The 15,994-nt window shown below is 40.8% G+C and overlaps 1 protein-coding gene across 5 annotated transcripts in view; it reads right to left on the bottom strand.

Annotated features, from left to right (window-relative positions):
- Positions 1 to 15,994, bottom strand: part of Prom1 (prominin 1) — a 121,899-nt gene that overhangs the window by 20,622 nt on the left and 85,283 nt on the right. For all 5 annotated transcript variants that reach the window (XM_045161859.1, XM_045161861.1, XM_045161863.1 and 2 more), the window contains 5 exons: positions 14,389 to 14,548; positions 11,817 to 11,969; positions 10,444 to 10,567; positions 8,208 to 8,311; positions 1,821 to 1,905 (listed from right to left, as the gene is read on the bottom strand). In XM_045161859.1, the coding sequence (XP_045017794.1) occupies positions 1,821 to 1,905; positions 8,208 to 8,311; positions 10,444 to 10,567; positions 11,817 to 11,969; positions 14,389 to 14,548 (626 nt within the window). The remainder of the gene's footprint in view (positions 1 to 1,820; positions 1,906 to 8,207; positions 8,312 to 10,443; positions 10,568 to 11,816; positions 11,970 to 14,388; positions 14,549 to 15,994) is intronic.

The raw sequence follows: 15,994 nt of genomic DNA, 5'->3' as shown, positions 1-15,994 counted from the left end.
TCCCAAAAGAGGCACATCAACCCCATCAGGAGACCAGGAGAGAGAACTCAACAGAGGACAGTAGACAGGAATGCTTCTAAGCATCTAGCCTTCACAAATAGATGCTGAAAGGGACAGCACAAAGGGCTTTTTAGGGAGAAGGAAGACATGAGAGATACCTTCTGGAAAACAGTGTTCCTTTATTTGGAAAAAGATCTTAGCAATGTGGCTTTGTTCTTTTTAACGCATGCTCAGTTATCCATTTAAGAGAGAGAAGAGAGCGCTAGGGGCACCTGGGCCTCCTGCCAATGCAAACGAACTCCAGATACATATGGCACTTTGAGCATCTGGGTTTATGTGGTACTGGGGAGGCAAATCTGGGCTATTGAGCTTTGCAAGAAAGTGCTTTTAACCAACCACTTAGCCATTTCTCCAGCCCCCGTGAGTTTGTTCTACTAACAAGTCAGTCGTTCCAGGCACCATTCATGGAGTACCTGGTTGTCCTAGTGTCATTGCCAAACAGTTCCTGATATGAGACAGGGAAAATGGTATGACTTGATAGCAAGAGGAAGAGAGGGAATTTTCTTGGGATTTGGTGATACAATGATGATTTATTTATTGGCCATAAAGGAATACTAGGCAAGATAATTCAAACAAAATTCATATACAGTTTTCAAGTAAAAATTCTTCACATTTGAAAACTGTCAAGCCATCATGGCCCCATGGTTCCTCTAGGGCATTCATCCTACAGTGGGCCAGCTGCAGGGTATGTGGAGCAAGTTCATCCCTTGGTACTTCTTGGGATCTGTTTATTCTTGAAACACACAAGAAAGATCTCTATCTTCCCTGTACAGCTGAGAAGGCCAGAAGAGGTCTACATCTAGGCAGGGGGTTTGGAGGTATCTAGATCTGGGAAATAGAAACTATTTTTTTTTCTGTCCTGTGTTCCCTGGAATGGCCTTTCCTTGGAGGCTCTATTTCTTCTGCTTTCATTCTTTCTGCCTCTTGTCATGGCCCAGGAGAGCTCACTATAATCCATACTAGAGCCCTGGGGACACAGTGGGTTTCATAAGGAGTGAAGACAGTGTGAACCATACTTCTCAGCATCTGATTCCCAGTTCTGGGATCTGGCAGAGTGGGGGAATGGTCATGAAGAACCACCTCCCTGGAAAGTAAGTGTGGCTCTTTTATGTTGGGACTTGTGCACTTGGTGAAATGAAATCGTCCCATGTGAAGTGTCCTAAGTAAAACCCCCTTGATGGGTCTTGGAGATCTAGTAGAAAACCTCAAGCTACAAAAAAAAAAAAAGAAAGAGAGAGAGAGAGAGAGAAAAAGGGCTGGAGAGATGGCTTAGTGCTTAAGGTGCTTGCCTGCAAACTAAAAGGACCTGGTTTGATTCCCAGGACCCAGGAAAGCCAGATGCACAAGGTGGTGCATGAATCTGGAGTTTGTTTGCATTGGCTGGAAGCCCTGGTGCACCCATTTTCTCTCTCCCTCCATCCCCCTCTCCTCTTTCCCTCTTTCCCTCTCTCAAATAAATACATCAAAGTAAAATATTTGTTTTAAAAAAAGAGAGAGAACTGGTTGGGAGTGAGAAAATATTTGGGAATTCCAGAATGATGGAGATTGTACAACTTTGTAAATATCCTAAATGTCACTTCAACTGATTTATCTGATGTGCATTTTACATCAATCTTAACAAAAGGAAGGGATGAACTTGCTCTACATATGCTGCAGCTTGCTCACTAAGGCAATGTAAAATGCCTTAGAGGAACTATGGGTCTAAGACATGAGTGGACTTAGTAAAAAAAAGTTGATCTGTGGCTGGCTCCATGGCTTACCTTCTGAATGTTAAGATGATCACTGACGTTGAATTTGTTCTCCAGTTGAAGTGTGCCATAAACACCTCTATCTTGTTTGCAATCACTATGGGAAGAAACAGAAATGATGCCTCAGAAAAGCAGGATAGCAGCTATATCTCTGTCCACTGCAAAGGGTGAAGAAAAAGGTTGGTTAAACTCTTCTTCTAAGTACACAAAAGTATTTCAGCACACAAGTACATTCTGGGTGTCAGCCATGGCCATGAAAACCCTTGGCATCTGCCATTCTTCTTTCTCATTATTAAAACAGAAACTCCAGGATTGGTTAATATGTCCTTCTTCATCTATCTCCTTTGTGCTGTTCCCAGTGGAACACTTACAAAATGGGAAGAAATAAATTCTCATTTAAAAGTATCAAAATGAGGGCTGGAGAGATGGCTTAGCAGTTAAGGCACTTGACTGAAAAGCCTAAGGACTCATGTTTGACTCTCCAGGTCCTGCATAAGCCAGACACAGAGTGACGTAAGCGTACAATGTTGCACATGTGCACAAGGGGACGCACACATCTGGAGTTCGACTGTAGTGCTTAGAGGCTGTGGCATATCACTTCTCTCCAGCCCCCTTCTTGCATAAAAAAAGAAGGCCAGTCTGTTGGGTTTGCCTAAAAAAAAAAATGCCAAAATGAAATTTGCTAGAAAGAGATCCATTGCAAAGTATCATGGGCTTTATTAATTCTATCCTGCTTCTGCCAGCACCCTCCATATTTCTAGGGTTGGACTTCACTTACAATGTATATGCTTAGACATCTATTCCAAAGTTGACAATGATGACAAGAAAAGACCCAGAGACATCCAAATATATAGTCCAGTTTGTCTATAAACTAAATTTGGCCACTCTGGTGAAAAAGCCTTACCTTTCCATACCTCAATCCTATCTCAGAAATGGTAAAATGGTTAAAGTCTGAGTTAAGAGGAGACTTCATCAGAAGTATATTCATGCCATAAAGATAGCTACATCCTAAGGGCATAGCTTTGTTGCCAGAGTAGCCAGGGCTCACTGACCTTAAGGTTTGCTGAGTGAAACAATTTTCTCACATTTCTGTGATGGCCACCCTCCTTAGGGATCAAGTTGGTCATGGCTTCTGTGTTAGAACTGGATGCATGAACAAAGGCAATGTGGGAGGACTCTATGGTCAGGGCAAGGACATTGTCACAAAGAACTGGCAAGACAAGCCAAGAAGCTTAGCCTTGGCCTCTCAGTGTGGGACAGCCAGCAGATAAATTTAACTGTACACATAAATCCTAACAGATTGACAATGTCTGCTTTAAGCTTACTGTTGAAAAGCATCCTGAGACTGCAGCTGGTTAGCAATCTCTGCCATGAACACAGGAAGGGAAGGGGTGGACACATGCATCACTTACTTGCAACCTCTGCTGGTAGCAACGGAGAGGTGCTATGATTTAGGCAGGAAGTGATCCATTTTCCCAGATGCTAGGAGGACAGAATGGGAAGCAGGGAGGCCAGTTGCAAATAGGGAGAGGAAATGGATTTAAGGTAAAGTCTACAAGTAACATTTATCATGCCAGGTTTTGGAAAAATTCATTCTGATTGTTGCCTTCAGGTCCTGAAATTCATTTCTGTTGTCATGTGTTGCCTCATACAAACAAGAACTTCTGCTCTGTAGAGTGGAATATTTTTAAGAGTTCTGAAGGACAAACTTTTGCTTCCCACCTCCTTTTCCTACACCTGCCTCTCTAAGTGTGTACATGCACTATTGCTTTTTGTCTAGACAATCCCTTCTCACTTAAAAAGGTGCATTTCACTCAGGAGGGCATCTCTATTTCACCTTCTCTAATTCACCATCCCAATGCTACATCTTCTTGAGGCTCTGACAATAGTCACCGCACCTTTCTATCATTTTTAAGTTTAGCTGCTTTGCAACATTTCGTAATGATTGATCTCTTTTTCTACCAGATTTCTCCTGGTATCAGGACCACAGTATTAGTCAATGCTGTGTAATATTTATCAAGTACTCATCAAGTACTTAGTGTCCTCAACTAGCAATGAAAGGAGTTATTAAGCCAGGTATGGAGTTGTCCACCTGTAAACCAAGTTACTCAGGAGACAGAAGGATTACAAGTTCAAGGCCTGATAGGGCAACTTGGTGAGACTGTATCTCAAAATAAAAATATAAAAATGGCATGATGTTTTTTAAAGTAAAATGTCCCCCATAGCCTCATGAGTTTGTGATTAAGCCTCATACTTGTCCCCAGCTGGTGGAGCCTTTGGGAAGGTAAGCCTTGCTGAAGAAAGTGTGTCACTGGTGTGGGGCCAAGGATTTTATACTCCAGCCCCACTTGCCAGAGCCAGTGAACTCACTCTTACTACTTCCTTTCTGCGCCTGATGGGAAGGCTTGAGCCACCTGTCTGTTCTGCCATGCTTTTCTCACCATGAATAAGCCTCCCCTTAAAAGTGTAAGCTAAAACAAACCCTTTCCTTCCATAAGCTACTTTTGGTCAGGTGTTTTGTCCTAGTAATAAGAGGTAACTTCTACAGAACTGGTGCCACAATAATTTTTGTTTGGTTAATATGGTACCTATCTCATAGAATATTGTGCACATTAAAGATTTTATATGTACAAGGTATTGGCTCTTGTAACTTTTTTAAATGACCACTATTGTGATATATTGTGATATAAATAGTAATGACATATTTGTTTTCAAATAATTTGTTAAGATTATCCAAAAGAATGTTCATTTACTAATTAAATGGATGCATATTTTAAAATATTTTTAAATGCAAAAGGAAGAAAAACTCATGATGCCTACAGGTGTATCTAATAATAGTTAAAATGCTTATAAATCTCTCTGTCAAATGATAACTAATAAGACACATACAAGGGGTTGGGGAGATGGCTCAGCAGATAAAGTGCTTGCTGCACAAATGTGAGGAACTCAATTCAGACCCCCAGCACCCCCATAAATGCCAAGGACAGCTGGAGTGGCCTGTCTGTAATCCCAGAGCTTGGAAGGAAAACAGGTGGTCCTGGGGACAGGGTGGACAGCTAGACTTGCTAAATAGGTGAGTTTTGGGTTCATGTGAGAGAGTTTGCCTCACTCAAGGTGGAAAGCAATCAAGAAAGACACCCAACATCAACCTCTGACACACACACACACACACACACACACACACACACACACACATGTACACATACAGAGATGCCCTCATACATGTAAACATGTATCCACACATGCATACCACACATACACGAGCAAAAGTATAAAAAAAAGATGCATATAATAGTGTTAAGCATAGATCTTATTTTGCTTGTAACTGAATAATGAAACTCTAAGAAAGTAATAAAAACACTAAGAATGGAGGTTTGTGTTGGTGATGGGGAGAGATCCTGGGCAGATGATGGCAAGTCTCCATCACCTCAAAGGCATTCTTCTTTCAATGTGAGCCACTATGGCCCCTGTATTTTTTTTTTCTTTTTTTTACTTTCAGTCACTAAGAACATGTCATGACATAGTAGACCCTCTAACCCTCTCATCTCACTCTGAGTAGAAATAAGTGTCATTGTTAATTAAAAAGTGTTCTGTGGCAGGCTGGAGGGATGGCTTAGCAGTTAAGGCATTTGCCTGCAAAGCCAAAGGAGGACCCAGGTTCAATTCCCCAGGACCCACATTAGCCAGATGCACAACATGGCACATGCATCTATAGTTCATTTGCAGTAGCTGGAGGCCCTGGTGCACCCATTCTCTCTCTCTCTCTCTCTCTCTCTCTCTCTCTCTCTCTCTCTCTCTCCCTCCCTCTCTCTCCCTCTCCCTCTTTCTCTGTCAAATAAATAAATAAATAAATATAAAATATTTTTTAAAAGTGTTCTGTGGCTGGATGTCAATCTTTTAGTGACTTCCTTTCCAATGGCTCAGAGCAGACAGCTACCAATCAGTTCACAACGAAACTTAAAACACTTAAACCCATCAACCATCACATTAAGTAAGACCATTTCATCATCTAGCAAAGGTGTATGATGGAAGTAAGCAAAAAGTCAGTCATGCTAGATTTAGAAGGTGTGGTAGTTAGAATTTATATCCCCCAATAGACTCAGGAGTTTTATTAAAACCTGTAACTTGGGCTGGAGAGATGGGTTAGCAGTTAAGGTGTTTGCCTGCAAAGCCAAAGGACCTCAGTTCAATTCCCCAGAATCCACGTAAGCCAGATGCACAAGGGGCACATGCATCTGGAGTTCATTTGCAATGGCTGCAGGCCCTGGTACACCCATTCTTTCTTTCCCTCTCCTACCTCTCTCTCAAATAAATGAATAAAAAAATGTTTAAAAACCTGTAACTTGGAAATCGGGCATGGTGGTGTGCACGCCTTTAATCCCAGCACTCAGGAGGCAGAGGTAGGAGGACTGCCATGAGTTCAAGGCCACCCTGAGACTATATAATGAATTCAGGTCAGCCTGGGCTAGAGTAAGACCCTACCTTGAAAAACAAAACAAAACAAAAAAACAACTTGCAAATTGTGTCTCTAGCCACCTGGCTGGAAGAGGTATCACTGTGGGTGGATCCTGGAGTCCAGCCCTAAGTGTTACTGAGGGCAGATTTGATTCCAGCCCAAAGGTATGCAGAATGCTTGAGCTCTGCTTGGGGATTCCCTGCTGTTTGATGAGTGTGTTTGCTTGTGGTGGTGGTGGTTTTATTCTCATTGCATGGATCTGTGAAAGGGGGCCAGCTTTTTCTGACATTACGGAACTTCCCTGGATCTGTAAGCATAAAATAAATCCCATTCGTCCTATAAAGTGTGTCTGCTTCAGAGTTTCATCCCAGCAGTATGGAGCTGATACAACAGAAGGAATGGAATAGTATGCACTGTTTGGGGGCCTGCTATAAAGACTGGACTACAAAGAGAAAAAAAAAGAGCATTTATTTGATAAAAGCTTAAACTATGGAGGGCTGGAGAGATGGCTCAGTGGTTAAGGCACTTAACTATAAAGCCTAAGGACCCAAGTTCAACTCTCCAGATGCACAAGGTGACACATGTGTACACAAGGTGGTGCACATGTCTGGAGTTTGTTTGCAGTCACTAAGGCCCTGACATGCCAATTCTCTCTGTGTCTTAAATATAAATAAATTAACAAATAAATAAAAAGCTTAAACTATCTAGAGGCCCTCAGTTCTTCAAGATCCAGAGTGAGTCTCAAACTCATTCCCCTATCTTGGTAGATTACCTAGAATTTGAGAGGATCATGAGACGTTTCTAGAAGTCACTTGGCTCTTTCATGTATGTGCCTGTATGTGGCTACTGAACCTCAAAACACACTAATAGAGGTGCAGAGATACACAGGCAGACAAAACAGTAATCCAAGTACTGGGAAGACAGCCCCACAAACAGTCCAGTTCTTCACTCAAGAGAGAATGTGACCAGGCATGGTGGCGCACGCCTTTAATCCCGGTACTTGGCAGACAGAGGTAGGAGGATTGCCGAGAGTTCGAGGCCACCCTGAAAGTACATAGTTAATTCCAGGTCAGCCTGAGCTAGAGTGAGACCTTACCTCAAAAAAGCAAAAGAGAGAGAGAGAGAGGGAATATGTTTTCAGGCAAGCACAGTAACTGGCCATCTTCTTTGAACTTGCTACTGTGCAGGGGGTATTTCCCCACTTGAAAGGTGCAAAGACACAAATGAAAAAAAATTTACAGGGGTGTTTTTTAGACAGGAGAGCAGTCAGTGACATGATACAACTCCAGTAGAGGGAATCTGAAGGTAATTTCAAAAGGTTTAAAGAAATATGTGTATCAAACAACATTCCTGGTGTGTTCGCACTGGAAGTTATTTTTCTGCCATCATCCTCACATGTTAGAAAAAGGAAAGTATGTGTTGATGACCATCATAAGTAAGAACTTTCTTGTGTTCTTACGAAGTGTTAGACATTTTTCCAAACTCATGCATCTTACTACATGTGAATATAATCTTATAGCCATGTTCCTTACTGAATGGAGAATAAGTACAATTGTCCAAGGTCACATGCTTCTGGTAGCAGTGACAAGACTGGAATTCAAGTGATCTATTTGCAGAGACTAGCCTTATAACTGTGTTACTTTTGTTACAACTGTGACTTGGGCCTGAGTTCTTACAAGGTCCTGTTGATACATCTTTGTGTCACCTTAACCACGACATACCAGAGATACCTAGACAGGGGGACGGAAGACTCACCAACACCAGGTCTCAAAGCTTGGAAGGATTAGACCTTTGGGTTTCATTTCTATGACCACTTTGCTAAGACAAGCGAATAGCTTAGCTATGAAAGTTGAACATTTTATCCATAAGGTTAACAATGTATACTGAAAGCAAAATTTTCATTCTTAAAAAAGTAGACAACTATTTAATGCAATTATTAATACCTGTAAACTTGCTCAAACGTGAGCTTAGTATCTGACATATTGTGTATCATGCCAGAGAGGAAGTATTTCCACTCCTCATTTAGTAAGTAGGGGGTGTCCAAAATCTAGAACAAACAAAAGATTTTTAAAGACAGTTTTAAACCAACATGCACATGTATAATTCAAATTAATATTCTGTTAATTATTTTTGAGATTTTTTAAAATTTCGTGACATTTCCTATTCATTTCCAGTCTAGAACTAGAAAACATTAGTATGATTGGAATAAATCAATAACCCCTGGGTAACATCAATCAGAATTTTCAAAACACTGTTACAGCTATGCCATTTTACATGAGAAGTGAGAAAGTAAATAGTTTCAGCTCAGAACATGTACTACAAAGTGATGAAGTAACAGGCCCAGAGCTGCACTACTTCCCTCAGGACAAATGAGGCAAGCATCACATTCTCCAACCCTGAGCCACATGTATTTAGAACAGATAAGCTAGTACTTGATTGGGCATATGCTTTCTACACACGAGCTGAGTATCCCCTATCCAAATTAGGACCAAACTGCTCCAATTTTGAATGATTTTGAATATTTTCATATACATAATTGTACTTACTTTCCATTCAGTAAGGAGCATGGCTATAAGGTTGTATTCACATGTAGTAAGATGCATGAGTTTAGAAAAGTGTCTAACACTTCGTAAGAACACAAGAAAGTTCTTACTTATGATGGTCATCAACACATACTTTCCTTTTTCTAATATGTGAGGATGATGGCAGAAAAATGACTTTGAATGATTTTGAGTATTTTCATATACATAAGAAATATCTTAGGGATGCGACCCCAACACCAAACATAAAATTCACCTGTGTTTTATATTTTTATTATATGTATAACCTGAAGGTAATTTTTATATAATATTTTTAATAATTTTATATATGGAATAAAGTTTCATGGTATAGAATATTCCATATGTAATGTCAAGTCAGTGTTCAAAACTTCAGATTTTCAAGGGCTGAGGATGAGTCTCAGTGGCTTAGCACTTGCCTGGCATTTTCTTTCTTTTTCTTTTCTTTTTTGTTGCCTGGCATTTTCAAGGCCCTGATTTGAGCCCCAGCACTGGCTGAAAACAAATGTTTTCGGATTTGGGAAATTTTCATTTTATTGCTTTTTAATTTTTACTGACAACCTCCATACATATAGGCAACATACCATGATCATAATCCCGTCCCACCACTCTCCCTTTCCCTCCTTCCAAATCCCTCCTCCACCTTCGCTTCTTTCTAACAAATTTGGGAAAATTTTAGATTTCAGATATTCAGATTAGTGATGGTCAGCCTTTTGAAGTGATTTTGTAATATCCCCCACTTTTAAAAATTTGTTTTTAAAGATTCAAATGGCACAATAGATAATGAAGCTGGGCTTGAAATATTACTATTGTTTTAAGAGGCCAAATGGAGGAAGTGTGATCCATTCATGCTATCAATTGAATTTTCCTTCACCAACTAAATGACTGAAGTACTGGAAGAACTGGCTACCTCTACCAGCTCTCTGCCACTCAGATCTGACTCCATAACAGATTTGAGGTGAAAATATATTCACCATAAAAGGAGGAGGTAAAGATAAACACAGAATCCAGAGGAAAACAATGAAAAACTAACCAGAAGCAAGATGCATAGACCAGATCTCATTAACAAGGAAGGTGACACTGCCTGAAGCAGTCTGTAAGAGCTGGTCTCAGAGGGAGACGTAAAACTCATTTCACTTCCTGGCTGCATCCTTCTCAGGTGTCCACCAGGAACAGACGTCTGCTGCAACAGTGTGACCACCTTCACTTTTTGTATAGGTCTGTGTGAACATCTTTATTAACTGTGAAACTCTTTAAAAATGTCTGTAGCTTCCAAAGGGTTATGAGAGGGGTCTAGGAATTGATCTTTTGACATTCTCAGTTACCTTTGGAAATCATTGCTGGGGAGAACGTTTTTCTCCCCCAGTATTACATTACACACTGATATACGGTCCTTAATTTATAGCACTGATTTTGCTTATAACTTGAAAATAATAAAATAAGAATGTTATTATATATGCGTATGTGTGCATTTGCTATTACAAACAGAAAGAATTTCAACTTGTTGAATTAAAAGCAAACTAGCTATGGCTTTTCACTGCTCTTGAAGTAACCCACAAGACTCAGTGAAATGCAAATGTCCATTCAAGTCCTCCCAAGGCAAGTAGAAAATCCTATTTACCTGGAATAGCTTCCTGTTTGTATAAGGTTCACAGACTAGCTTTTCCACATTGGCACCAATGACAAAAGCAAAAACTACAATGATCATCAGGATCCAGCAAAAAAGGAAACTTAATCCAACCCCACTAGGGAAAAAAAAAAACAAAATTAGTTATTCTATGGGGAATTATTCAATTTTACCCACTCACTAGTTCTACCTATCACATGTAATGCAATGGACTTGAAGTATTCAGTGATGTGGGCTAAGATCATTGTCTACCATGGGTGAAGAGAGCCAGCACTTAACACGTAAACCTGAGAAATCTGATTATTTCACTTGACCCCAGGCTTTAACTGACAAATTAGGGCTATAGTTGGTAAAGTACTTGCTTTGAAAAGCCAGACATGGTGACAAGTGAGTGATTACAGCACAGGGGAGGCAGAGACAGGAGGATTCCTAGAGTACCTGGCTAGTCAATTTAGCCAGTCCAAACTGACAGACCCTGTTGCAAAGCCAGGTGTCTGAGAAGTACGACACCTGAGGTTGTCCTCTGGCCTCCACACATGCACACACACATATACACATATGCAAAACAATAAAAAACGTGGAATAAATGCCACCTGATCTTCCTAAGGTGCTATGTTAGCATCGGTGGTAGTTTGAATGTATGTCCTCCATAGCCTAGGTATTTTTTATAATGGTTAAACTTCTTGCTTAAGCCTCTTGCAGCCTGCTTGAGGGGGCCTGTCACTGGAGCTGGATCTGAATTCTAGTCCAAAGGCATGCAGAGAGGGTTTGCATTCAGGCAGGGTCCCTGCTTGCTGCCTTTTGGTGTTTACTGGCTATTTGGTTATTTCTCTCTGCTTGGATCTGTAAAAGGGAACCAGGTTCTTATGACATTGATAAAACTTCCTTGGATCTGTATGCTTGAAATAAACTTGGTCCTCTCATAAATGGTGTATGGTTGGATGCTCATCTGAGCAGTGTGGTACTAACTATGACAGCATCCTATTTTAAATCAAATTCCTAGAGTTTGAAGTCAGCAATGCTGTTGACCATGGAGAACACATTTCTGGTGAGTGAGGGAATTAATGAGTTACTTACTGAAAATAAGAGATAGTATCAAGAAAGTGAATTTGGAAATACTTTCATGATATCTGCTTTAGAGAAAAGAGTCCACCATATACATACTTAAGCTGGTTCATCAAAATGCAATCATTGAGAACTTTCCTTTACTTTTTGTGCTTTACCAAAGAGCACAGACCAAGGAAGAAAACATCACTATAGAGTACCTACTCAGAGTTCCTGACCAAGAAGTTCCACAATACCAATGTCATCACCTATCCTCCTCCCTGCATACCTACCCTATATAATAGAGAGGAGAAAACACTCACGTCATGAGGAAAATGCCTCCAGTGTTGGACACACAGCCTCTGCTGGTCGGGGTGGCGCGCTTGTCATAGCCACACACCCCACACAGCAAACCCAAGAAGAAAAATGTCACGATGAGGGTCAGCAAGAAGCAGACTATCAAGCCACACAGCCACCTGGTGAAGTAAGCACAGTGTTACCATACATCAAACATGCAGTGACTTCACAAGCCAGAGGAGTTGAGCAATTCCTGCCTATCGATACAACAGCAGAGGGCAAGATTGTATGACAAGATCTCTTCCTACCCCAAATTCCTAACCTGAGCAACTGAGACATTTTCATCCTGGCTTTGAAATGTCCCTTTCAATGGTTGTGGTGGACTTAGAGTGGCAGATAGTGTATAAGGCTTACAGCTGGCCTTCCTGAGCTTTCCCTCAGGCCCTGAGCAGAACACCTCCAAGATGGTTCATTTCTGGTTGTCAACTTGAATGGATTTATAAATCACCATGGACTCAAATCCCTGGGAAGATCTATGAGGGATTTTCTAGGTTGTGTTAACTGAGGTGGCAAAACCCACCTTAAATGTGGACAGCACCATCCCATGGGCCGAAGTTGTGGATTAAATAAAAGGAGGAAGTGAGCTGAGCAGCAGCATTCATCACTTTCAGCTTCCTCACTGTGGACTAAATGTGACCAGCTGCCTCAAGCTCACATTACCATGCCTTCCTCAGTCTGACCCGCTAGAGACTCAAAGTGCTAGCTGAAATAGTCTTCCTTCCTTAAGTTGCTTCTCGTTAGGTATTTGTTAGCAGCAACAAGGAAGTGTCAAATACAACCCTTTAGAGTTGTAAATCCTGTCAGTCAAGGTTCCTGTTGTTGGAAAACGCCAACAGGCCACGATCAGACTCTGCAGAGAAAAACAGCATGCTTTTTTCCTTGGCCTTTTTTGAAAATGTTTTGGGGTTGCAGAAATGTTCTGGGGCACTGTGTTCCTTACTGAAACAGAAATACTCTACGTGGACGATGCATGAATTTTATAAGCATCTTAAATCAAATGTCTGCAGAATGCGAATCTCAATTTCATAATGGTACTATGAGACATTTTTGGGTGGTGGATAATCAAGTAGGTGTTCCTGCATTCCCGGAATGCCAAGGAGCAGTCAAGGGCAGGGTGCTTCTTGGCGTTTAAGATAGTCACAGAAACACAGAACTTGCTTCAGCTCCAGGCTTCTGGACAAGTCACCACTAAAACTTTTCATTCAATTAAGATCAATCTTGGTAATTATAATAATAGCCACTAGCAGCAATTTTTATATTGGGAACACAAAAATTAAATCAGCCATGGTGTCTAATATCAGAAAACTTTTAGAATTAATGGTTAGTTGAATTTCTTTTTAAGGTAAGCTTATGATCTCTAAGTAGAAGGAGGAGGAACAGCCCAAGAAACAGGCAGACTACTCCTTCCCACTTGTGAAGCTCTATCTCTAATGAGTTTATGACTTAACTGACCTGCTGGTATGGCCTAGCCCCCCAGTGGAAACATGGTACAGGTCCTTATCAACAATGAATCAATGATGTATGGTATAGCCAGGGAGGGCTTAACCCCTCCCCCTACCATATTCCAATAGCTTTAAGTGAGTCACTCCCTTCCATGAGTCCCAAAGTTCTTGTCTGCAAAACTGGTTTATATACTGAACAACCAAGGAGATGTTTGGTGAGAATATGAACAAAGTTCCTGGTGAACACACTAAAGCTTCTCTAAAAAGGAGCCATTATTGTTACTATTTTGTTTGTCTCGTGTTCTGATGCAATTTTCATACTGGGAACACAAAAATTAAATAAATAAAAGATAAATTTATATATATATATATATATATATATATAAATTTTTTTATTTATATAAAAAAGTTATTTATATATGGAGAGAGAAGAAGGAGGAGGAAGAGGAGGAGGAGGAGCTGCTTCTGGACTCTGCAGTGGGAGGTCCAAAGATGGAGCCAATAGAGAAGCAAATATACCTCCCAAGAGCTTGCCTATTTCCCAATCTTGGTCCCTCCTCTGTTCTGTGTGGAATGACCACAGTCAATCTCCCAGCTTAACCCCACACATAGCACCTGCTCCCCTGAGTTCAAAGGTAACTTTGTGGCCTCAAGGTAGAGCAGAGAAAAGCAGGTTCCTCCAGGAAACCTAGCCACTATGTGCATAAACCAAACAGAAGAGAATCTTTTCCAAATTCTCTTCTTAATTACTGAAACATTTCCAAATCCTACTCCATGTTTACTAATTATAACAAAAAAAAAAATCTAGAAGCTACTACAGACATCACAAATTATATACTGCTGAATATCTGGCTAAAGAACTTCCCATCTCCAACTTCTGTTTTTAGATAAGGAGCAGTTTAGGAACTGCATGTCACTCTTACTTAGGGACAACTCTGTGTTATTCCAGCTATGCTGCCTGAGTGAGCACTTCAACCTTTTAAAGAACAAAAACTAGGGGTTGTTCATATCAGGCCACAGCCTCTTTGTGTCATATGCTCTGGCAATGATGAGGCTTTTATTTGGTCTCATTTTCCAGCTCCAGAGAGACACTCACCAGTAGGAGTCATGCTCTTCCAACATGGGCAGCTTCTTATGGAAGTAACTTTCAAAGTTATCAAGGTAACCAGTGAATCCAGAAAGAGTCTTCTGAATAGGAATCTGTTGGGTTACACCATTAATGTCTGGGCCAATGGAATTTAAGACAGCTTTGATATCTGAAAACAATGGAACCTTGGTTAGTACTTCAAACATGGAAGACACAGAGACTTTGAAAGGCCAAGAAAAGCCAAGCCACTTTTTTTTTTTTCCATGTTTTGAGTGTTTTAAGTAGGGTAAGTTTCTACAAGTATGAATACAGCTAAGACCATCTAAAAGCAATGACGAAGCCAAATTGCTAGCTCTGAGCACAGACTTTCAATGGGATGGTGGTGAAGTTGAGCCAGTTTTCTTCTTCCTAAATTACCTTGCAAGGAAAAAAGCAAGAGGAGAGGGAGACAGGTGACTAAAATGCAGGATTGCCTACTGTGTGCCAGGCATTTCAGTCAGTATTGATCTGTTAATTCCAGTGAGATAGGTCCTCTTAATCCTACTTCACTGAGGCTGACCCTGAGGCTCACAGAGGTTGTTATTTATCCTTAAGTCTCTTTGAAAGTAGAAAAGTCCTGTTACATGATCTTGGAGTAATCACAATAATTCTACCCCTTAATAAATGGCCTTGGGAGCCAGGCATGGTAGCGCAGACTTATAATCCAAGCACTTGGGAGGCAAAGCAGGAAGATTGTTGAAAGTCTGAGGGTAGCCTGGCCTACATAGTAAGAATCAAAGAAAAGAAAAAGCCTGAGAAGGAGAGGGGGGTGAGGGGAAGAAGAAGAAAGGGAAAAGAGGAGACAGGGGAAGAGAAGAGAGAGTGGAGAGAATAAAGATAGTGCATTCAGGGCCATAATTATCCAAGATATTTCTGGACAAATAACTCCAGATAATATATTTGTTAAAATTTTAAGGTCCATTCAATTTTGGAGTTATCAAAGAAGTAACCTGCATTTGCTATATACTAAAAGCAACAATATTCCTTTGATCAAATGGCTTCTGCTTATATCTATAACAGTTTTCCAGAGACAAGGCAAATTCAAGAATGCATCTGTCCATCCTAACAGGTCAGATGTACTTGGGTTGCAGTGTGTTCCCTGGACAAGCACTCCTACTAGTTCTGAGGCTGGATTTACTCTCAGGGGCTCTGGACACAGGCGCAACCAAGAACAAATGCATCACTTAAAAGTCCACTGATCCTACATTGGAGAGAACTCTCCTGGTAATGGCAGCAGAACAAGCAGTTCACAAATGTAATCCTGGGACTTCTGGTGAACTTTCATTAAGAGATGGAGTTAGTAGCTTGGTCCAAAATGAGATCACGTATAAAAATGGTGGGAATCTTTTGAAAAGTGTATTTTCACATAGATATGAAATCTAGAAACCAAAGGGACAGACATAAGCAGCCAAATACTCTGTGTTTGGATATATTCCACAAGGAGGCTTATGATGCTCACTGTCTTCTCAAATGGCTCATGTGCAGAAGTCCCCAAGGATCCTTGACCGTAGGACCTCATGGCCTCTTTTAACCTTGGAATTTTGAGAGATGTGATATGAAGACACCCTTTCTGTTA

Source organism: Jaculus jaculus, chromosome 11 (assembly GCF_020740685.1).
Source record: "Jaculus jaculus isolate mJacJac1 chromosome 11, mJacJac1.mat.Y.cur, whole genome shotgun sequence".
Classification (NCBI taxonomy): domain Eukaryota; kingdom Metazoa; phylum Chordata; class Mammalia; order Rodentia; family Dipodidae; genus Jaculus; species Jaculus jaculus.
Note: the sequence above shows the minus strand (reverse complement) of the source record. Positions and strands in the feature narration are given on the sequence as shown.